Raw genomic sequence first — 25148 nt, 5'->3', positions numbered from 1 at the left:
GAATTCAGAAGCTCTTTAGAGCGCTCTATGGAGCCCAGTGGCAACGCTCAAGCCCAATCATTACAGAATGTAGTTTTTGACAGGTCTGACATGTGTGCAAATTGTTGTGAGTTTTCCGGCATGCTGAGCCCTCAGAAATGCGAGTGACGTCGCAGAATAATAACAATCCTTACAAAAACAATACATTTCTTTTCACTTTTGTGCTTGGGCCCTAATAAAAAAGGACCCAGGTGAACACACAGGCAAAACAAGACAAGCGGGGATCTAACTCTGGACTATTTCATTACTTCATTGGCTTATTTCCAGCCTTAACCACAACACTGAATGACTGTTGGAATGTGTCACTGTCTTCACTTCTAGAAAGTCATCTCATCCTAACCCCTATTTCTTTCATCAGGGTACCACCATGCTTTTCATCTGTGCTCAAAACAGCTCCAAAAATGGGAGCTTCTTCTTCCAGACGATGGATCAGAACAACATCAACGGCGCTCTCACTCCAGCTGATAGGGTGAGGCATCACATTTACTGTCAAATAGAGAGATGTTGGTATAAGAAAGTTATATATATATTTTTTAATTATCAAGGAAATTGTTATTTATGTTATATGGAAGAATAGATGGACATATACATATAATACATTCACTTTAAGATGATTAATGCACAAATTTTGTATTACTTGTGATTAAAAGAAATCCAAATATTCCAAAACATAACTGCAGTTTCATGATTGTACCTATTGATCAAATATTTAACAAACCACTGGACCATATCTGACCTACACAACACATTTTCCAACTCAAGTTAGGCAACAAAAAGTGTTGCTTTTTAATACATTTGCTTTGCTAAACTTTGCTGTATTTTCTTCCTTTTTTTACCTTACCATATCTTACTTTGTGTGTCCTACCTTTTAGATAACAACAGAAATCCGTGGCATCGTAAACAGCAATGTGATCAAGTGTGAGTTCAACGTCCCGAACGTGAACGCCTCCAAAACCCAAATCAGCAGCCCCACCACCTTCTCCCTCCTCCTCGGGACTGGGACTATAACTGGAAGTAAGTGGACACACAGTAACACACACTGCAACATTGTATGCTAAAACACAACCTAAACACTTAATGTACAAACAAATGCAATGTTAGGATTTCTCTTAAGATTGTTTTTGTTTGACAAGTTGACCATAAATAAATAAGAATAACCTTTATTCTGTCTTTTAATGCCAATACACATACTGTATGTAACACCAGAACAGTTATTGTTTTCAACCTGTTGGCAAAAATAGAAAATAAGTCACAGAGTTTTTAAGCTTAGCAACTTTCTTCTCCAGAGATATGAGAGGATTTGCTGCTTCCTCTTTCAAGCTGGCACTGATTGACCCACACAGCTGTCAATATGGACATGTCTGACCTCCCACTGCTCTGTCCCCTTCATTCAGATGGTCTCAGCCCCTTCAACATCTCCCTGAACAGCGGCCTTCTGAACCTCGCCAACCCAGCCAGCAACGTCCCCACCACAGCACCACCAGTGGTCAACACAACAACGCCCAGCAGCAGTGGAGCTGTCCAGCCTCACGGTAAACACTGCTGTTACAAATTTGCTAATTTAACACATTTGAGGGCAATCCACAACTTCATAACAAAATAATTTTCCTGGTAAAAACTATTTAATTTGGTACTTATTATGGGAATTTAGACAATTCATTTCATTTCATTTTTTTTTTTTTACAAAAGACAATGCACATTAATTAACATTTCTGTAAATGTGCCAGTGTTAGACAGCCGGCTAATTTTCAACTGTAGCAAAAAGTATTGAGACCACAAAAACCACAAAAAACAGGAAACTGCAAGACATTAGTACAGGATAAATTTACAGAGATAAGTCAAAAAGACACCATACAGACAGCCAGAGCAACAAATAAAGCTTTCTCAAGAAGCCATGCAGAGCGACAGAAGGCAGCAAGACATTAGCACGGCTACAAATCAAAAGTCAACGCACAGCGAGTCTCCTGAAAAGCACTCTGTACATTGATAGCACTTAAATTACCTCTTTGAAGCTTCCACTTGACCCTCTGTCCCTTTCTCTTCTCGGTAATTACCAAAATACTGTTTTTTTCCAGAAACTTTCAAAATAAACTTAAAGAAATTTTACAGACCTGTAAAAGAATAGGAAACTAAAACCTGTTTATTAGCTTTCACCCTAGAATTAATGTGATTAATTAAATATTTTTTATAGTATTCAATGAAAGTTACATTACATTAAATTGTCCAGAATAATTGATTTTTGGGGCAGTCTAGCCACATGAGGCAAACTGTCTCACAGTGGTTAAAACTAAACTGACTAAAGGGTCTGATCAAACGTTTAAAAAGCAACATGTCCATCCAGAAACAGTGTTACAACATCTGGTTACTCTTGATAACCTAAAGACCCAAAGACAGTTTTCATTCTAACTACTGTTCACTGAAGAAATAGTTTAAATGAAAACGTGTTTGGAGGATTATTCAGAGTACCAGGGTCATTGTTTGTGGAAAGATATGATATATGCACCACAAACCCTTCATCCATTAGGGTGGAGTTATAAATCACAGACGGATGTCTCAAAACGTCGGCCAATCTGCATGGCCGGATACCAAAGAGCAAAACTGAATTTGGTCACGGTGCTGATCCGCCACGTAATTAATGAAAAAGCAGAAGAGGAGGAAGAGCTTTGATTCCCCAACATTTGTGATAAACTCTTTTGTCTCTTCCCCTGCCAGCCATGCTGCTCCTGCTGAGTGTCCTCACACTATACGTCCTGCTGAGAGCCTGAAAGGAATACTGAGTTCCAGTTCGATACAATGAAGGCAGAGGAGTCGAGAAGTGTCGAGTATCAAGCAGTAATGGAACTTATTTAAAAGCGTTAGAAGTATCTTTTGCGCAATGTTTCTACCTGAGATGTACTTGGGCTGAAACTCCAGCTGTTCATGTGGCATTTGCAAAAACGTCCTCGATGGTTTTAGTGGCTTATTTACTTAATACTTCTGCTTAGGACTGTAAAAAAAACATCTTTGTAATTCCAGTTGGCACTTGGGTAAACTTTTCTACAGAAAACTGGTACAACAGGCTTTTTCAGCATATGCATATTTAATGTACACTTTGGTCTGATGAGGCAGTATACCTCAATCTTGGCAATAAACCTCAATAGGTAAACAGCCAGCATCCTTCACCTGAAACCCAACCCAAGAGTGTGGTTGTTATGTTTTAACATTGACATTTGAAATTATCTTTGACTGTGAAATATCTGTTGAATGGACAGCAAAAAAAAGCTCCACCTGTTCTAAAATAATAAAGTTGATACTATGGTTACCTTGTTTGTGGCGTCATGTTTCCCTCTAATTGTCAAGCAAATTTTAAGGGAACTTTTAAAATGTCGCAAAAAAGAAAGAAAATATGAATTACAAGGATTTCCATTAACTGGTTAAGAGCGAATAAACTAGACTAAGCAAAGTGTAGTTTCGTCACAAGTTGACGTTACGCATGGTTGTAGATTGCAAACCGTCTTGCTAAATCAAAGAGGAGGAAGCTCTTTATTACAGCGGCAGGAAGAAACCTTTAGTCTGTCAGTCTTTGAGCCAACCCCTGCTGGCGTGCTGACTAGATTAGAACAAAAGAAGGTTTATTCCTAGCCTGGTCCTACCAGACTCTCGTCCATTTCATTTGTACAGACTCTCCACTGACAAGTGTTAACTTCCTTGAAGGCGGGTACTTTGTTGAAGTTTAAATCTATTGGATCTCCCCAAACCCACTCTGGATCTGCCCTAATCAATCGCTAACGTTTGGTCGTGACGCCTACTTAGCATCACTAGCGTTAGCCTAAGCCAACTCTGTCACCACTAACGGAGAGAGCTGGAAAATCTAACTTTTCCTTTTCCATCATGGCCTCCAACAAAACTCAGTAAAGATTGTTCTTACTCAAGCTTTACCTTCTGGATATTTGGCTCTGTGACACAACGGACCAAATGGCTTCGCTCGCATCTTTCTCCACCGCCATGACGGAACTACAACTCTAGCAAAAGGCCTCAATGTCATCGTTCTCAGCCACTCCCTCTGTTCGCTGATTGGACCGCCAAAGATTTTTCTGGTGAAAACACAACACTATAAACCCAGACGTAGAACTGAAAGGAAATGAATATTGAGCGTAAGTACGAGACGATATTTTAATTTTCTCACCAGATACTGTGACTCGTGAGGTTCATGTACGCAAAGTTCTTCAGAAGCTGTTGGAGAATAAACCTTATGTCAAAGCTGAAAAGTGTCACTATCATGCAGCTGCTATCTTGTTCCTGGGCTACGTCATCTCAGCTAACCAGGTGCACATGGACTCGGTTAAGATCAGTGCTGTGGCCGATTGGGCAACTCCAAACAGCAATAAAAAGGTGCAGCAATACACCTATCAACAGAAGCTAACAGCTAGCAGCTAACAGCTAGCTCTAGCAGCTAACCAGGCAAGCAAGCTACCCAGCGGCAAGAACAAGACAGGGTAGGTGAATTAAAACAATGTCTGACTTGAAAACGCATCTTTTCAGGGCCCTGCTCATGTTGTACAGACATATTAATTGCATTGTGTGTCTGTTAAGAGGCACAAAGGCTCTAAAACTTGCCCCGTTAACTGTCGCTTTAGCTCAGGGGAAGCTTGTACACGTAGCTGCAGCTACTCAGTGTTGCCTGCGCTAATTCAGGTCGGGGGGGTTCAATCGAAAGTACTTGCATAGTCATAGCGATCAACTTTAACATAAAAATTGGCCGGTATTTTCCTTTAAGTTGAAAGCAATCAGTACCTTACATTGTGCTCTTTAGCAAGGGGCTGGGACTATTAAAAACCATGGGCATTGCATAAAGGTACAGCTAGTGCCTGTGGTTGGCAGACGAGAACGGTGGCTCCACCTGGTGGACAAAGTAAATCATTACAAGTAAAACAACTTAAGCGTTCTTGAGCAGATTGCAATAATTTGTATTTACTCCATTTAGGCCAACAAAGAGAAGTTCTACAATCAAAAAAGAAATATTCTACTTAAAAAACAGCTGGTGGTCAGAAAAAGTACTGTTAGAAAATTACAAAAAAAATCTTTTTAATGAAAATTGCATAACAAATAACATCTCTGAATGTAACTAAAAAAGACAAGAATTTCAGTTTTAAGTAAAATCACTAAGCTAGATAATTAAGATAAAAATCTTGATTGATTTTCTCAATTGATTTGTGCATTTCCCCACCGTTGTGAGCATTTGTTAAGCAGACCTGGTAAAAAATACTCAGAGGTAAGTGTCCTCAAACACCACACAGGGATTTACATAGCTTTGTTTTCACTTTTTCAGTTTTTAGAATTTACATACTGTAAATTACAACTTACATAGATTATTTGTTTTCATTTTCATTCTATAGAAACAAAACAAAAAAACATCTACCGATCTGTAGAAGTCAGGGATAGATGACACAAAGCCAGTCCTGCCAACCATACCTCATGCAGTACCAGAGACCACACAGAAGAAGACAGTATAGGGCTAGACCAAGAGGATTGACTGGCTGTTGTTGGCACTTGTGGACAGCTTACACACTGGGCCAAAGATTGTCCTACCCGGGGTCCCTGAGCACAGATGTTCACCAAGAGGAAGAGGCACCGGTACAAAACAAACGCTAGGGCAAGCAGCTAAAAATGGAGAAGGTTACAACAGACAATTGATATATCTGCAGACAGACAAGAATTAACCGAAGAACACATACAGAGAATGCAGGAACAGGCAGGTCCCTATGAACAAAACCAGTGGCTAAGGCACAAAGATGACAGGTGGTGATAGTAGTTTGGTACCTGCAAAACTCTGTCATTTGTAAAACAACTGTGAAAAGTGCAATGCTCACAGTGGTGGGAGACCCTACAAATGCCAGGGCTGGCCAGAGATAGCGGTCTGGGCCCAGTGTTGGATTTGTGGCAGATAAGAGCAGAAGATAATGAGGACTCTCACTAATTTTACTCAAGTTCTTTCTTTAGAGGTCCTAGCTGCCACCAAAGCACCACAGAACAAAACAGGCTCGGGTGAGGATGAAAATGGGCTGAACCTAGATGGACAGGATGGTGGAAACGATTGAGCGCTCCACCCACACCCTGTACGTTAGAGGTCAAGCAGGAACTAATTGGCACCACCTTGCTCATTGTACACCCACTCAGGCCCCCACCCAAACCAATGGAGGAGGTTAGAACTGATTCGGCCAAGTTAAAAAACACATTTTTATTCCCTGGCTTTTAATCCAGAACGAGAACTGTATGTTGTATTTGTCTGGTGTTGTATTCTGTCTATTAATTGTTTCATGTCAATGAACAGCACTTTGGTCAACCTGACTGTTGTTTTTTAAATGTGCTTTAGAAATAAAGTAAGGTTTTGATTGGCATAATGATGAATCTATGATTAGAAAATAATGATTCTGGTAGTTTAGGAAACTCAACCATTCAAGAACCCTTTTAGAATTGTTCTCACATTTATCTCATTTGATTTGAACCAAAGTTTTACCAGTAAAACAGAAGATCACTGACGTGCAATAGTGGTGATAAACAAATTGACGAGGGCGCAATTTTGCATGATCGAGTCAAACATTCTGAGGCACATCATGTCAAGGACAACACACACAAATCTAAAAAACCAAAACACAAATGTTGCGTAAACTGGCAACACACACACGCTTTAGCACAACATTAACCAAGTCATTTGCATATTGTTTGACTAAACATTGGCAACTTCTTGTATAGAAATTTCGCAAACTTCTTTCTTTTAAATTGACAAATTTCTCAATGACTCTCTGGTTCAAGTCACCAGGCCTTTCTCCATTGAGAGGGTGTCAAAGGTATTCAGTCTCTCTTGGGTCATAGTGTTCCTCAAAAATGGTTTAACCCTTTTCAAAGTTGAGAAGCACGTCTCAGCCTCGGCAGTGGTCATGGGTGTGGTGATGATGATTTTTAGAAGGATTACAGTCTCTGAAAACACCTCTGACAGATTATTGTCCATGTAAAACTGGAAGAGATCCAGAGCACCACAGTAGGATTTGAATTCTTCCTTGCTGCAGATGAGAGTAAACTCAGTCTTCAGCTTGGTTCCATTGAGCATTGGATAGGCCTTCAACGTGGTGTTCAGTGCTTCTTCAGGGAATTCAGAGCAGTACTCTACAAACCGGTCGCCCTCCAGCAAGGTGGCACCGACAAGGTGGTTTGTGAAGGAGAAGTGTCCCCTGCAGTGGCCCAGTATGGTGTCACAGACCTGCAGACAGAGAGATGAAAAGACACTGAGAACCGTTTTCCAACAGTCCTGAACACACAGTACACGCACAGTAACTGATAAATGTACTTGATTACTGTACTTAAGTATACTTTAATTTATTTTAAAGTAATTATTAACCCACTTACAAATTAAAAAATGAAAATATCACAGAATGATTGTACTAGTCAAGCACCCAGCAGCATTTTCAGCAACAAATAATTTTGCTTTGTTGACACTTTTTGTTACATAATTTCTACAAGATAACCCTCTGCATCAAGCCTTTCAGGGTCCTGCTGACTGAAAGCCCGACATTTCCCCAGTTGCTCAGTGCCACAGCCATTGCATGGAGAGAATCTCTGTAAAGGATATAGATTACTTTTTAATTAATCATAATTATTATATTTCAATAATAATAATAGACAGTTATTACCTAATATTTTGAATGTCCTGTTGGAACTGCTGGATGCGTCCTTTTGTATTGACTGAATCTATCTTCCTCTGCTGGACTTAGCACAGAGGAGGTCCCCATGTGGTATGATGTGGTGGAAACATTGCAGGAAGAAGTTCAAATCTGGATCTTCCAGTAGCTTGGCATAGCCTCCTGCTTCTCGGACTGTTTGGGGTCAAATTCACTGGATTCCCGTATGCTTTCAAAACCGTGAATGAAGTCTATTCTGTGCTCAAACACAGTATTGACAGCACGACTGTGAAAGTTCCATCTCACGTTGCTGGATGTTGGCAGTCTATGACAGTCACTACTTCATCAAGGTCACTGGTTCGCAAATGGCAAATCCTAGGTCAGAAAAACAATTCTCACTTTGGAGAAGTGAGAGGCGGCCTACTGCATTATTAGATTTAGCTGATGTGCATAGCAGTGGATGTAGTGGGCATTTTTGTACACATCTTGTGTTTTTTTCTGAACACCTGCAGTGCCCCCCCTCTTAAAGCTGGCTCCATCTTGGCATGCTAGTTTGCCTTTCTTTTCCTAGGAAGGATAGCAGCCAGATGATCTGGACTCAGCTGTTGCTGACCGCAGAGAGAGGGAGTCAAAAACTCTATAGGACAACATTGGGAATACCTTAGAGTCTTGGTCTTGTTCAACTTCAATCCACTTCCCTGTTCCTTCAGTAAGTTTCTGTTATTCTCATAACAAACAAACTTTTAGTGTCTCCTGTGTTAATGTATGTTAATGAAGTCTGCATGTTTTTCTAGCGTTCATTCAAATGAAGGACTGTCCAGGAGGCACAAGGTGTTCACACCTCATTTAACACAAGAGATGCAGGACTGAGTCTCTATAAATCTACACAGACAGTTTTGTGAGTCAGCGCTTTTTGATCACTGTAATCTTTTCTCTAAATGGTTTGGCATTCTTTCCTCATGGGCACCACCATTCAATATTTGTAATTGAAATAAGTGATTCATCATTTTATTTGAAGTAGGTCACCATTAATGTATACATGTATTATTATGGGTTAGGTTGTTGAGTTTATTTTTCTTCTAGATTTTTTATTATAATTTTTGGGGGGTATTTTAAGGCTTTTATTTTGACAGGACAGTTGAAGACATGAAAGAGGGGGAATGACATGCAGCAAAGGGCCACAGGTCGGAGTGGAACCCTGGCCCGCTGCATCGAGGAGTGAACCTCTATACATGGGTGCTCGCTCTACCATCTGAGCTATCCGGGCACCCTAATGCATTGTATTTAGATCCACCTGTTACCTTTTCTTTCTTCTATTATTTTTGGGTTGTTGGTTTTTATTGCTTTTCTTCTCTAGTTTGTAAATATTTTTTCCATAATCTATTTTTTAAAAAAAGAGGATTTGAGGATTTGTGACGCTACTGTGCTGGCCACGCAGCACAAAACCTTCTCAGTGTGTAAAGTGTGAACACATAGGATGGTGGCCGATGGATTTGCTCCAAAAAATTGCAATTTGTTAACCAAATTTGTCAAAGATGTTTGGAGTATCAACCCAGTAAAGATTAATCACGCATCCCTTCCTTCCCCCTTGAGAGCCTTTGGAAAATACTTTTTTTCTTCTTCTATTTTTGTTATTTCCACTCTTCATTCTAACCCCAACCGGCCCGTCAGACGCCGCCTACCAAGAGCCTGGGTCTGACCGAGGTTTCTGCCTAAAAGGAAGTTTTTCCTCGCCACTGTTGCTTGCTCTGGAGGAAACTACTAGAACTGTTGGGTCCTTGTAAATTCTGGAGTGTGGTCTAGACCTACTCTATCTGTAAAGTGTCTTGAGATAACTCTTGTTATGAATTGATACTATAAATAAAATTAAATTGAAATTGATAACTCTATACAGTGCAACAGTCCAGTGGTTTTTTAATATATGCTTTTGTTAAATTGGTGACATTAGTATACATATATATATATATATATATATATATATATATATATAATATATATAGTCAATGGACTGATGATTTTTGGGATCATTTATTTCATTTTGAACTGATGCCTTTGCCCATTGTCTTAATGACTTTGGAGAAAACAGGTAATGGAAGAAAGATTTCTCCCTCATGAGAAATGGAAAACTCCTATCTCCCCCCTTTCCCCCACACTAAGATGACTTTTGCAAAGCAATATGTCAGTTTGTCAGAGCTCTCATTCGTAGGTGATCGCAGCCCAGACTCCTCCTGCTGACGGTGACCTTCAGCCTGATGACTTTGTCGGTCCAAGGAATCCAGGTCCAGGTTGGACAGGTTCATTCCAAGTACTGCTGACCACAAACACTGCAGTGGAGTGTTAAGGACGTGGATCCATGTTCACACTGCATAAGATCAACAGCCCAGAGTGCCAAAAGGAACCCAGGCTCATGTGACCATGTGACGCCAACAGAGAACACCAACATCGCTGCTGCTGACTTCTGTGATCAGATTATTGCTGCGGTGGTTTCTTGAGACTGCCAACATAGAATAGAATAGAATAGAATGCCTTTATTGTCATTATACACAAGTACACGGTACTTGTGCAACGAGATTAAAGCAATCCCTTTGCAGTGTTGACACAAAAAAATATAAGAATATAACAGTATAAAATATAACAGTATAAAATATCAAAAATATAAAGTCAAAGATATAAAGTGTAGTGACTGTCTAGTGTAGTGACAAAAAATATAAGAATATAACAGTATAAAATATAAAAAATATAAAGTCAAAGATATAAAGTGTAGTGACTGTCAAATATACATATATAAATCAGCTTGAATAAGCATAGGTAAGTGTTAACACTCAATAAATAATATTGCACAGTGATGGAATGAAATGATTAAGTACTAATGTTAAGTAAATAAATATTGCACAGTAATGGAAAGGTTAATGTATTAAATATTGCACTGTATGAAATGAAATTGCACAGATTCCAGTGTCCTATGAGGTATTATATAACAGTAACAGTATAACAATAATATTGCACAGTCGGACAGAATGAAGAAGACAGTCCGGGGGCCGAGGGGGGCTGTGGAGTGGAGTCAGTGCATATGTGAGTTCAGGGGTGAGTTCAGGGTGGTTATGGCCTTCGGGAAGAACCTGTTCTTGAGTCTGTTGGTCCGTGCTCTGATGCACCTGTAGCGCCTTCCTGAGGGCAACAGGTCAAACAGATCAGAGCCGGGGTGGGAGCTGTCCTTTATGATGTTCTCTGCTCTGCTGAGGCAGCGGGAGGTGTAGATGTCCGTCAGGGAGGGGAGAGGGCAGCCGGTGATCTTCTGTGCTGACCTTACAACCCTCTGCAGCCTCTCCCTGTCTGCCACGGTGCAGCTGCCGTACCAGACTGTGATGCAGTAGGTCAGCAGGCTCTCGATGGACGAGCGGTAGAAGGTCAGCAGCAAGTTGGAGTCCAGGTCGTACTTCCTGAGGACCCTCAGGAAGTGTAGTCGCTGCTGGGCCTTCTTGATGACCGCTATAAATGACCACATAAAACCAAAGGACCAGAATCCCCTGACCCTGAAACGACCACACACTAGAAAAGAGCTAAGGATTTTCTTACTAGCGCTAGAACAAACCCAGCCAGTCTATCATGATGTTTCAGAAACAGGAAGCATTGTGAATGCCGTCCTGTTTCAGAAAAAGGAGGAAAATACTGAAGTATCACAGATCCAGATTGGACAATATTCTAAACACAAACACACATATTACACCCCTGGACTCTCATCATTTGTTTTTTACAATTTTTGTTTGCTAATGTTTACATTTTTTAAATATTGTTATGTTTATGTGATGACTATTTTCAGTGACACAGTGATTTCACACGGAGTGTTGAGTTTAAAAAAAGCCAAAACAATGCTGATGTTTTGATGTTTTCACTATGTACTTGGCAGCTTATGGTTAATTATTTACTTATTTAGTTTCTTATGGTCTGACCGGTTTTAGCTGTGTATGGAACATCTTGACGGAATACCATTGCTGACATGACTCATGGGTTACAATTAGGGTTGAATATGGTTCCTGAAAATTAGACGAATCAGATCCCGGGAAAAGACGACCCGGAAATAGCTAATAGTTTTTATTTATTCATTTATTTATTTAGCCCAAGTAATGTATCGATATCATTCAAATATGCGTTCCCAAATTCCAAACTGACATTTTTTTCATATTATTTGTATTATTATTTGGGCGAAAGAACACAGTTTATGTCCATCATCAACAAAGTTTTGGCGATCAATTCTGCTGTGTGATCAATGTGATATCTGCTGCAGCGCTGATTATGAAATGCCATGTGGAACATCTGGGACTTATCTTCGAAAAATCTAGGCAACCCGTATAAAACCAATATTTTACAGAACTCCATCATCCAAACCCATGCAATGTGCTAAAATAAACCATGGAATGATTCCTAAAAATCCATTCTGTGGGTGTTGAGATTTGTATGCAGCTGAAAATGGGAATAATCACTCAAAGATGTCCAAAATATTTCTTTATTAGGGCAGAGTCGGCATTTTTCTATTTTAAACACATACAAGTTCCACTTAATGAAAGAAGACGACCCACAGAAATGTAAAACTGTGCACTGCAAAAAGACAGAACCATAGGCCCATGGGAAAGGTTATTGAAAAATAAATAAATGCCTAAACACTCCGCCACAATATCAGCGTTGGATTAAACTCATGACAACTTAGACTAGGCCTCCATATTTCTTTTAGTTTACTAAATCCTGCCCTTTTCTTTTTCTTCTGGAATCGTACTTTCAAAAAGCAGAGAGCGTTGATAGACTGCGCTCAAACCTACAACCAGTTTAACCCTTTACTAGTTGAAGAGAACTACTGTAATATGCTTCAAACCATAATTCTGCATTCTCTGCTTCATTTTAAAGTCTGCTCTCGAAGCATTTTCAGTTTCTTTTATTGAACTTGGGGCAACTTCCGATTGTAGCTGCACTATAACTGTGTTTATGGTCTATTTCTTTTGTCTCTTTGTATTCTGATTTTTTTGATCAACCTTTTTGTTATTCTAATGCATTTATCCACCTTATGTAAAGCATGCCTGCCTCTGTTTCTGTGTCTATACAAATAAACCTATTTTTTTACATCTCAAAAGTGAGTGAAAATATGTTTTTTGGTGATTTTACTATTCTTGGAATAGAATATCTTTTTAAGTCTTTATTTGACTTTATTTGTAAAAAATGTTTTGTGATTTTATATAAAAGTAGATTAAACATTTGGGTACACCAAAAGATCCCAGATTATATTTAAGTAGCTACAACCCACCTACAATTAAAGCTGCAAGCAGCGTTGGACGGGCCCTCGAACCTCGTTACGCCCCGGGGTTACTGGCGGATGCCGTGCATTTGCGTAGACTTTTTGCTGCGAATGGACACCAATGAAAAGGGAACTCTCCATTGAGTCCAATGATATCTCACACAAGACTCATCATACATCATACAGTTCTTTAATCGTGAAAGGGGGCGTGTCTAAATCATGGGGGGCAGACCAAACCATGACCAATTAAAAATTGTCTGGTGTAATTGTACCAGACTTGATGCGACCCCCAATTTTGGTGATTTTTTGATTATATTAAGCCCCCAAAAAAGGCGATTAATTTGCCACAAAAAAGAAAGAAGGAAGAATTCCTTCAGTTTCAACAGGGCCTTCAGGCCCTAATAAACTTAAGAATCAAGTAGGCTTTAACACAGGTGCTTTGTTAGGTCAAATCATGCTCAGCATAACAAAATGGCTGGGTTGCTTCCTGGGTTATTCAACTCCCATGCAGGTATTCTGCCAGGTGAAGGCCACGCCCGCTGTTTGCTGATTTAAAGGATTCCCGCAGGGATCATAAACACACACCGGACCACAACCCACTGAACAAAGGAACTTTTCTGCAACTCAACATTTGACTTTTACAGTTCAAGTAAGTTTCTAAAGAAAATTTCATTTGGATTTGTGATTATTTATTTTCATTATTTTATAGTTTAATAAGTTTAACCTAGGTCAATTGCAAGAATTTTAAGTAAAAGTTTGCATAATTGCTGAAAGATGGAAATCTATTGTGATTTTTTGAGACTTTTGTAATGTGATGATTCAAGAGAGTTCACTTTCAAAGCTGATCTATTTGGTGTTATATCAAATTTGTGATAGAGCTGGTTTCATTTCCTTTTTTTCTTTATTTGTTTATTCATAATATATATTGTAATTGATTAATACGGATCCTGTTTTTATATATTTCCACTCCTCTGTTTTCTCAGAATTACAATACTTTTTTATAATTGTGCTTGAATTAATAATTAGTTCATATAAAGTCTAACAACTGTTATCAGGTATGACCGTTTTATTATCTCTAGAAGTCATTAAGATTTCCATATTATTCAAATTCCAAATGAATTCCAAATTACTAAACTGCAAGTCTACAGTTGAGAAACACTCTCAAATCCAACCCATAATATTAACTCTCTATGTCTTGTTAATTTACTGTCTTTCTGTAAGGAATGGAACGAGGATTGATCCTGTTGGTTGCTGCAGTGGGGGTTTACGTGGCATCGGGTGTCCAAGGAATCTCTTACTTGTCATTTTCCAATAATACACAGGTTGGATTTCTTTCACTTTAATCCTCTCAGTCTCCTGTAAACCACTCCCATACCTTTTGACCTTTACTTCGCAGTACGCAGATATCTATGACATTTGTTCAAGGACACCATTCCAAATTTGAGTTGTAGAATTAACAAAATAAATTGAAAGTTTGCTTATGAAGCTTATAGCAAGAACCCCTCACTAGCTATTTTATATTCCTTCTATTTAATATACTGTATAAGTTAAACATTTCGGGGAAAAAAATGTAATAGTGAACCTATACAAAGGTTAACGTTGGGGTCAATTCTGTTAATAATATTTACAATAATATTAACTAGAAGTGGACCGTTTAACTCAGCACAGTTGTCATATGACTCAGTCATCCTGCCAATTGGAGCAGCCAATGTTTACCATTTACACAATGCCCTGGATTTATACAGACCAAAACAAATAAAATGAAGAAATCAGCTACAAGTCCTGAATGATTTCAATGACCTCTCACTGCCTAAAGGTCAAACAGTGTAGGAAATATATCTCAAATATCAGCTTTAAAGGCAAATCAGTCCATTGTAAGAACAATTTAGGCCCTAATTTGTGTTTATGTGTGTGTGTGTGTGTGTGTGTGTGTGTGGTGGTGTGTGTGTGTGTTGTGTGTGTGTGTGTGTGTGTGTGTGTGTGTGTGTGTGTGTGTGTGTGTTCTACCAGGTGAACATCTCTCAAAATGGTTGTGAGTCACCAACTGTGTGTGCAAACACCAGCAAACTGTGATCCAACAGGAAACACCAGCTGTCTGTTTTGCGTCTGTGATCTCCAGCACCTCAGTACACCCAACGGCTCTGCAATGTCCTTCCAACTCAGGGAGACTCCGTGGATACATCGCACTGGGACTCACTGTGAATGCTGCACAGGTAATGTATCAAAAAGTCTTTTTTGCTAAGTTGAACACATAGTCTACCTATATCTCATGTCCCTTTAAAAGCAGGATATTCTTTAATATCTGTGACTTCGTACAAACAGTTGAGTGTACTTATACAGAAACACATGTAAATGTAAAAACCCTTCAACAGGAAGGTTTTTTTAACAGCCAACACAGTGTATCAGGTTCTTTGATACAAAACCTGAGTTTTGAGTGTGATGGTAGATATAAGGCAAATATCATAATACAGCTTCCGTGTTTATGTAAATCATGTCTAAACTCCCAGCAAAAGCAAACTGACTTGCTTTTTTTTTTTATACGTACCTTCATAGATCAAAATATGACATTGTGGCATTGGTTGACTTTGATACAAGATTAATTTAGTTGATAAGGACCATAGCCTGTCTATGATAAGACATGACAAAAAACTAACTAACCAACTACCAACATTCAACAATATTTCTGTAACTGTCTAAATAATAAGCAACGCTAAGAAGCTAGCATTAGCCCCCACAAAATAAATGATATCTGATGATTTCTTTTTAATAAAGTTAAAAGTTTAACCATTTAAAAAAGCACTTACCCTACAATGCTAAACTTTATAATGACCTTTAGATGTTTGTGTATAGCTTTGGCACTGACCCAGTTGGCCACTAATTATCATGCTAGCAGGTAGCATAGTAATGCTAGGCTTAGCAAGATATAGCCTAGCAGCTATCCAGCTTCTGATGCTCAATGAATGTGAAATGTGTAGTGTTTCTGACAAAATTCACACTAGGAAAAAAATTGAAGCATTTTTATGGGCTGAAATACAGTGGTGTGAAAAGTGTTTTGCCCCCTTCCTCATTTCCTGTTCCTTTGCATGTTTGTCACACTTAATGTTTCGGAACATCAACCCAATTTAAACAATAGTCAAGACAAACACAAGTAACACAAAATGCAATTTGTAAATGAAGGTGTTTTATTAAAGGTGAAAAAAATCCAAACCATCATGGCCCTGTGTGAAAAAGTGATTGCCCCCTTGTTAAAACACACTATAACTGTGGTTGTCCCACCTGAGGTCTATTCTCTAGCCACACCCAGGCCTGATTATTGCCACACCTGTTCATGATCAAGGCATCACTTAAATAGGAGCTGCTTGAACAGTATGGTCCCACCAGAAGATCCTTAAAGCTACACATCATGCCGAGACCCAAAGAAATTCAGGAACAATTGAGAAAGAAAGTAATTGAGATCTATCAGTCTGGAAAGGGTTAATAAAGCCATTCCAAAGCTTTGGGAATCCAGCGAACCACAGTGAGAGCCATTATCCACAAATGGCGAAGACATGGAACAGTGGTGAACCTTCCCAGGAGTGGCCGGCTGCCCAAAATTACCCCAAGAGCGCAGCGCGACTTATCCAAGAGGTCACAAAAGACCCCAACAACGTCCAAAGAACTGCAGGCCTCACTTGCCTCAGTTAAGGTCAGCGTTCATGCCCTCCACCAGCGGAGAAGACTGGGCAAAAATGGCCTGCATGGCAGAGTTCCAAGGAGAAACCACTGCTGAGCAAAAAGAACTTCAAGCTCGTCTCATTTCTCCACAACACATCTTGATGATCCCCAAGACTTTTGGGACAACATTCTGTGGACCGATGGACAAAAGTGGAACTCTTTGGAAGGTGTGTGTCCAAGTATATCTGGCGTAGAAGGAACACTGCATTTCATAAAAAGAACATATACCAACAGAAAATATGGTGGTGGTATTGTGATGGTCTGGGGCTGTTTTGCTGCTTCAGGACCTGGAAGACTTGCCGTGATAAAAGGAACTATGAATTCTGCTGTCTACCAAGAGATCCTGAAGGAGAATGTCCGACCATGTTTGTGTACTCAAGCTGAACGACTTTGGTTCTGCAGCAGGACAATGATCCTAAACACACCAGCAAGTCCCCACCGAATGCTGAAGAAAAACAAAATGAAGACTTTGGAGTGGCCTAGCCAAAGTCCTGACCTGAATCCTATTGGGATTTGTGGTATGACCTTAAAAAGGCCGTTCATGCTCGAAAACCCCTAATGTAACTGAATTAGGACATTCTGCAAAGATGAGTGGGCCAAAATCCTCCAGGACGCTGTAAAGCCTCATTGCACGGTTATAGCATGCTTGTTGCAGTTGTTGCTGCTAAGGGTGCCCAACCAGTTATTGGTTTAGGGGGCAATCACTTTTTCACACAGGTGCATGATGGTTTGGATTTTTTTTTCACCTTTATAAAAACACCTTCATTTACAAATTGCGTTTTGTGTTTACTTGTGTTGTCCTTGACTATTGTTTAAATTGGTTTGATGTTCCGAAACACTTAAGTGTGACAAACATGCAAAGGAACAGGAAATGAGGAAGGGGCAAACACTTTTTCACACCACTGTATGTGCCAACAGAATCATTTACATTTGAATTGGATTTGATTTATTTTGTGTCTGCTTACTTGTTTGCATTCTTACATGTCTTTGTGAGGTTATGTCAAGGACACATACATGCTGGAAAGTCACTGCACAATATGTATGGGCTGAAATATATGCCAACAGAAACTGAATTTGAAACCTTTATATTTTAATTTGAATTGCTAAACTGGAATAATTGCATTAAAAACTGAATAGTACAGTTTGAAATTGTATTTGTTTGGAACTGAAATCCAATAAAATATGATCATCAATGGAATACAACTCTCTAAAGTATATCTTCACATTCAGTTCTCACAATTCAAATTCAGTTCATAAAATTCTATTTCAAGTTACTGTGACAGACATCCAGGTACTTGAAGGATGAAGGAAGAGCATTGAAGCGCAGACAAATGTGTATCTTTCGCGCTCCCAAATGACCCACAGTCCTATGTGTGTGGCTTAGCCGGCTTGTTAAAAAACAAACAATGGCAGACGTAAGCGGAGCAAAGCAGAATTGGATCGGCATTGCTGACGGCGGAAAAATCATTTAAATGTAAGTATACCATTTAACATTAGGCTGTTAGCTGGTTTTGCTGTCTTTTGTGCCATTTGTGTTTGTAAAGTTTAATGTCAGGTGGCATTTTCATCTCTTTACACATGCTGTTACTGTATGTGCGTAACGGTAGCAGAGATTTACAGATTTGTGTGTTTATCAGTAATAGCTGAGGATTGTAGGTAAAGCTACACCTCATTTACTTTACTAGCAATATTAGATGAAAGCTAAAATGTATGAGTAGATTCCCATGCAAATAGTATAACGTAACGTTACGTTATAGCATTCATAACGGTAAACATCTTTTTCTTTTGTTTGCTGTCTTTTAACAAGGACTAAGGAACAAACGGGGGCGGTCACTGAGGATGGAAGCCACAGCAGCTAGTTGGCCCTGGTTGGCCAACGTGGATGAGCCATCGATCCAGGAGGACAAACCAGGGCCAGGCCCTGCACTAGCATCACCAGAAGGGAGTGATGAGGGGGAGGAGGGGGAAAGCAAAAGACAAGAGAGCAGGAAGAAAGAGGCAGAAGAGAGATGTTATAGATACATTATTTGCTATGTTAGAGATTGGCATTAAAAAAAATCAAAAGCATTGAATGAACTGCTTTGTCTGTGTCTTTAAGTTTTTAGGTGTGTATGCAATATAAACTGTTTATTTAATGTCTATTTTTCCATTAAATTATGACCTGGACATCTTGTTAGGTAGACAAGCTCTGAAGACATTAACAATATGTGTATCTTCATTATAACATGTATTCAAACATGACTACATACTGCACACAGTCTAGTCAACATGAAGTGGCGATCAGACACAGCTGCCAATGATGGTGTTGCTTCCAGACTGCAGACAGAAGGAGAAAGCTTTAGGTTAGTCCAGTAGTTAGTCCAGTAGTTATCCAACCTGTCCTGGTAACATTAGGTTAGTCCAGTAGTTATCCTGGTAACATTAGGTTAGTCCAGTAGTTATCCAACCTGTCCTGGTAACATTAGGTTAGTCCAGTAGTTATCCTGGTAACATTAGGTTAGTCCAGTAGTTATCCAACCTGTCCTGGTAACATTAGGTTAGTCCAGTAGTTATCCTGGTAACATTAGGTTAGTCCAGTAGTTATCCAACCTGTCCTGGTAACATTAGGTTAGTCCAGTAGTTATCCTGGTAACATTAGGTTAGTCCAGTAGTTATCCAACCTGTCCTGGTAACATTAGCTTAGTCCAGTAGTTATCCTGGTAACATTAGGTTAGTCCAGTAGTTATCCAACCTTTCCTGGTAACATTAGAATTGTATCACAAGCATATTTAAGCATACTGTAACATGAAGGAACTTTATGTAACTGTAGTGGTGTAGTTTCTTCATCACTGTCTTAATTGACAACCATTTAACACACTAACACCTACCTTTACTGTGTTAGTGGCTGTTTATCAATGGTTGTATTATGACTTTTCACATGTTGGTTGAAGCTTGTGTGTCTACAGTACTATTTACATGTATGCAGTAAATTACAAGCTAATACAGACTGTTAGCTACTGTAAGCTTAATGTAATTAAGATTAATTAATGCAATTCTCCGTAAGTGTTATGACAACTACAAACCGAACTCTCTCACATTTTTAATTTATTGGCAAGGGATAAACAAGAGATAACGATTATTGCTGACATCATATTCTATTAGTGTCGGTAATGTTACCTACCATCGCATGTTGCGCGGGCAAAGTTGACGACAGTAGATTCTCCTCCTGCAAGCAGACTGACGATGAATCACATTCTCCATCTCAACAAAAAAAAATTGAACAGCACGGTTCACAGTTCCACAACCATTTCATCCAGTGTTTTGAAATGCAGCGTGCACAAATGACGTGCACTTGCTAGCCTGTTCCACTTACGTGTTCTCCAAATGCAACAGAGGAGCCTGGCCTAGCATCTGAAGGACCTGACCTGGAATGGCCATAGACCAGGGGTCTTCAACGTTTTCCAGGCCAAGGACCCCCAAACTGATGGCGAGATGGAGCGGGGACCCCCTAATTGTATAAAATTTTGTGCTGGCCACTGTTGGGTGGTATATTGTATAAAATTGTGTTATATCAAACTGGTCCTATAGTGCCATGTGTGCATTGATGACTGAAAGACATCTTCTGCCTCCATTTATCTGTTTACTACGGTGTGTTGAATTCATGTTAATGTGTATTTAAAGACATTTCAATTAGTGGAAAAAATTGCAGGGGGGGGGGGGGGGGGTTATAAAAAAAAAGTCTAATCAACCAAAACTTTCGCGAGCCCCGTGCAGTACCTCCGCGAACCCCCTAGGGGTCGCGGACCCCCTGTTGAAGACCCCTGCCATAGACAGTTAAAGAAGTGGCGCCAAAATGAATTGCAGTCAGTGGATGCTAACTGCAGGTGAGTGGTGCTTCGTAGCATTAAAATGGCGCCATGCAAGCTTTGCTTAGAGAGGAGAGGCTTACCCCCTTAGAAAGGACCAGTGTTACCAAAGAAGGATCCTTGAATTTGAGTAACGTCTAGCTTTTGATCTGCGCTCGATTGCTCCTCCTCCATCCTTCAAGTTCATTTACGTCACAGTAACTTGAAATTGAATTTTGTGAACTGAACCTGAATTGTGAGAACTAAATGTGAAGATATATAGGGAGTTGAATTTCCATTGATGATCATATTTTATTAGATTTCTGTTCCAACCAAATAAATTCAATTTCAAACTATGCTATTCAAATTCAGTTTTTCAATGCAATGATTCAGCAAGTCAAATTCAAATATTGATGATTCCAATTCAGTTACGGTTGGCACATATTTCAGCCCATACATGTTGTGCAGTGACTTTCCTGCACGTATTTGTCCTTGACATAACCTCACAAAGACACGTAAGAATACAAACAAGTACTAGTAGAGTAGAGTAATGTAGAGTCGAACTCTGGACTATTTCATCACTTCATTGGCTTATTTCCAGTCTTAACCAAAACACTGAATGACTGTTGGAATGTGTCACTGTCTTCACTTCTAGAAAGTCATCTCATCCTAACCCCTATTTCTTTCATCAGGGTACCACCATGCTTTTCATCTGTGCTCAAAACAGCTCCAAAAATGGGAGCTTCTTCTTCCAGACGATGGATCAGAACAACATCAACGGCGCTCTCACTCCAGCTGATGGGGTGAGGCCTCAAATTTACTGTCAAATAGAGGGATGTTTGCATTAGAAAATTATATTTTTTATTTCATAATTATTAAGGAAATTACTCTTTATGTTGTATGGAAGAATGGATGAACAGAAAATATAATACATTTACTTAAGGGCACTTTAAGATGATTAATGCACAATTTTTGTGATTAAAAGAAATCCAAATATTCCAAAAAATAACTGCAGTTTCATGATAGCACTTATTGATCAAATATTTAACAAACCACTGGACCATATCTGACCTACATCACACATTTTCCAACTCAAATTAGGCAATGTAAAGTGTTAATTACTGTTTTTTTGTTATTATATTTGCTTTGCTAAACTTTGCTGTATTTTCTTCCTTTTTTTACCTTACCATGTCTTACTTTGTGTCACGTTATCTGTTGGACTTTTTAGATAATAACAGAAATCCGTGGCATCGTAAACGAAAATGTGATCAAGTGTGAGTTCAACGTCCTGAACGCAAAAACCCCCAGCACCATCCTCCTCGGGACTGGGACTGTAACTAATAGTAAGAGGACACATAAAAACACCCACTGCAATATTGTATGCTATAACACAAAGTATTTACTCAACTTACAAACAAAAACAGTGTTAAGATAATCATAAATAAATAAAAATAACCTTTATTCAATCTTTCCATACCAATACACATTTGTGACACCAAATTACTGGTATAAATGCCACAACAGTTATTGTTTCAACCTGTTGGCAAAAATAGAAAATAAGTCACAGCGTTTTAAGCTTAGCAATTTTCTTCTCCAGAGATATAAGAGGATTTTCTGCTTCCTCTTTCAAACTGGCACTGATTGACATTACATTTCAACTGTAAATGTGTTTTTTTTATTGTGAGCTGATGTTACTCACCCACACAGCTATCGATAAGGACCCGTCTGACCTCCCACTGCTCTGTCCTCCTCATGTCCCCTTCATTCAGATGGTCTCAGCCCCTTCAACATCTCCCTGAACAGCGACCTTCTGAACCTCGCCAACCCAGCCAGCAACGTCCCCACCACAGCACCACCAGTGGTCAACACAACAGTGGCCAGCACAACAGTGGCCAGCACAACAATGGCCAGCACAACAGTGGCTAGCACAACAATGGCCAGCACAACAATGGTCAACCCAACAATGGTCAACCCAACAGTGGTCAACCCAACAGTGGCCAGCACAACAATGGCCAGCACAACAGTGGCCAGCACAACAATGGCCACCACAACAATGGTCAACCCAACAATGGTCAACCCAACAATGGTCAACCCAACAGTGGTCAACCCAACAGTGGCCAGCACAACAGTAGCCAGCACAACAATGGTCAACCCAACAATGGCCAGCACAACAATGGTCAACCCAACAATGGTCAACCCAACAGTGGTCAACCCAACAGTGGTCAACACAACAGTGGTCAACACAACAATGGTCAACCCAACAATGGCCAGCACAAAAATTGTCAACACAACAATGGCCAACACAACAATGGTCAACACAACAATGGTCAACACAACAATGGCCAGCACAACCGCGGTCAAACCAACAAATGCCAGCAGCAGTGGAGCTGTCCCGCCTCACGGTAAACACTGCTTTTACAGATTTGCTAATTTAACACATTTGAGGGCAATCCCTATGGAGGATATATTTATTCATTATTCAAATTGAAAGTCCAATGACAAAACAAAGCGAGATCAAATTAAAAATATTATTATTTCACTAAGCTACTAGGAAAAATCATGCCATAATTGAATTTAAAAAAAGGAAACTGAAAAAGCAAAGTTAAAATGTAAAAGGTCAAATTTAAAAATCTTATCTTCCAAGCTTAAAATCTTTGAAATCTTTTATTGATTGAAAATTGCGATGGAAATAAGAAAAGAGAAACATCAAATATGAAACTCAAAATGTGAAATGAAAAAGCTTAAATGGAAATACTTAAATTAAAATCTCAAAGAGAAAAAAAAAATGTATTTAGCTAAATTTGTTTCTTTATTATATGCGAGAAAATAAATGATGTGCTACCGGTGTGGTCACACAAATTTAAAAAAGGCACTCAAATGTATAAACTCAAAAAAGACACATAAGACCACAAACAAATAAACCACAGCTATTCTGAAATTCCAGACCAGTCTGAAGCCTGTTGGCCATGACATATCACCGTCATGGGCAACTTTTCTCCACGCAGCAGCCTTTCTGTTTATAGCTCTACAGCCCACAGATGAGAGGAATGACCGAATGAGGTATCCCACTCTCTCCGCCATTTTGTTTCCAGTCACTTTTGACGCTTTCAGCGGTGTAGTACAACATCTACAATGTCTAGTACAACTGGAGGCGCATTGCATATTATGGAGCTTATTTTAAGAGCCAGTGTGAAGGCGGTGTTAAGGTGGAGGTATAAATCACAGACGGATATCTCAAAACGTCGGCCAATCTGCATGGCCGGATACCAAAGAGAGAAACTGAATTTGGTCACAGTGCTGATCCGCCACGTAATTAATGAAAAAGCAGAAGAGGAGGAAGAGCTTTGATTCCCCAACATTTGTGATAAACTCTTTTGTCTCTTCCCCTGCCAGCCATGCTGCTCCTGCTGAGTGTCCTCACACTATACGTCCTGCTGAGAGCCTGAAAGGAATACTGAGTTCCAGTTCGATACAATGAAGGCAGAGGAGTCGAGAAGTGTCGAGTATCAAGCAGTAATGGAACTTATTTAAATCTTATCTTATAAAGTATCTTTTGCACAATGTTTCTACCTGAGATGTACTTGAGCTGAAACTCCAGCTGTTCATGTGGCATTTGCAAAATGAAATGTTTTTTTGTGGCTTATTTGTTTAATTTTTCTGTTTAGGACTATAGAAAACATCTTTGTAATTCCACTTGGCACTTGGGTAAACTTTTCTACAGAAAACTGAAATCTGAATATCTGGTATAACAAGCAGTTTCAGCAAAAGCATATTTACTGTTCACTTTGGTCTGATGAGTTTTAGCTGTGTACATAACATCTTGGCAGTTTACGGACAAACAGCCAGCATCCTTCACAGGAAACCCAGTCCAACAGTGTGTTTATTATGTTTTAATATTGATATTTGAAATGATTACTTTGACTGTGAAATATCTGTTGAAAAAAAAGCTGTTCTAAAATAATAAAGTTGAAATTATGGTTTCCTTGTTTGTAGCGTCGTGTTTCTATCTAATTGTCAAGTGAATATTGACTGAACTTTTAAAATGTCGCAAAAAAGAAAGAAAATACAAATTAGAGCGAATAAACGAGACAAAGCTCAGTTTCGTCGTTTGGTTGGAGATTGCAAATCAAAGAGTTTAGAAGTTATTTGGTTAAATGGAGAGAGGTAGTATTGTACAAGTTGGCCACCTGGGCAGAACACAGAGTGGTGGCAGAGACATTTGGTGTCAGCAAGACAACCGTTCTGTGTATACGGGATGTACGGCCATACGATCCAATCTGTTGAAGCAATTCATCCATATACACAAAATGGCTAGGGGCACAAGCTATAGCGCAGCGCAACTCCACTACTGTGCCACAAGTGTACGGCGCACTGGATGGGACCCATATCCTGATTCCTCCCCCATCCAATGGACACTGGCACAATAGTTTTGTGAGTTATATGTTCGCTACGTCACAACTTATTTGCCAATGCTGTTTCCATCTCGCGTTTTTATCTCATTTTCTACTGAGACACTTCAAAATGTACATAAAAATAGGTTTATGGAAACAAACAGCTTTTTCTCCACATGCTGAATTACACTTTCTGTCATAATACACATAACCAACCATTAATTTAGGGCTGCAATGTAGC

At 39.4% G+C, this 25148-nt stretch overlaps 1 protein-coding gene and 2 long non-coding RNA genes across 12 annotated transcripts in view; 2 read left to right on the top strand and 1 right to left on the bottom strand.

The window, feature by feature from the left end:
• LOC116699471 (putative ferric-chelate reductase 1) overlaps positions 1-24160 on the top strand; it is a 28998-nt gene extending 4838 nt beyond the window's left edge. Inside the window, exons 4-9 of one of the 9 annotated variants that reach the window (XM_032532075.1) lie at positions 398-508; positions 912-1053; positions 1434-1525; positions 22768-22827; positions 22888-22918; positions 23910-24160. In XM_032532075.1, the coding sequence (XP_032387966.1) occupies positions 398-508; positions 912-1053; positions 1434-1525; positions 22768-22827; positions 22888-22918; positions 23910-23962 (489 nt within the window). In that variant the 3' untranslated portion in view covers positions 23963-24160. Of the gene's footprint in view, positions 1-397; positions 509-911; positions 1054-1433; positions 1572-2751; positions 3351-21744; positions 21860-22285; positions 22558-22662; positions 22693-22767; positions 22843-22887; positions 22919-23909 lie in introns of those variants that run through there. The other 8 variants (XM_032532073.1, XM_032532078.1, XM_032532072.1 and 5 more) reach the window with 8 other exon arrangements.
• LOC116699473 (uncharacterized) lies at positions 9975-19175 on the top strand. 2 transcript variants are annotated; one of them, XR_004334436.1, is made up of 3 exons: positions 9975-9988; positions 18020-19034; positions 19118-19175. It is a non-coding gene; the product is annotated as an uncharacterized LOC116699473 (long non-coding RNA). The 2 variants fall into 2 exon arrangements; XR_004334437.1 differs by lacking the exon at positions 9975-9988 and having other exon boundaries at positions 17421-18166; positions 18500-19034.
• Positions 15475-18267, bottom strand: LOC116699472 (uncharacterized). Its single transcript, XR_004334435.1, has 3 exons — positions 18177-18267; positions 17894-17899; positions 15475-15499 (listed from the first exon to the last, which is right to left on the bottom strand). It is a non-coding gene; the product is annotated as an uncharacterized LOC116699472 (long non-coding RNA).
• Positions 24161-25148: the final 988 nt, after the last annotated feature.

This window comes from Etheostoma spectabile, chromosome 12 (assembly GCF_008692095.1).
Source record: "Etheostoma spectabile isolate EspeVRDwgs_2016 chromosome 12, UIUC_Espe_1.0, whole genome shotgun sequence".
Taxonomy (NCBI): Eukaryota; Metazoa; Chordata; class Actinopteri; order Perciformes; family Percidae; genus Etheostoma; species Etheostoma spectabile.
Note: the sequence above shows the minus strand (reverse complement) of the source record. Positions and strands in the feature narration are given on the sequence as shown.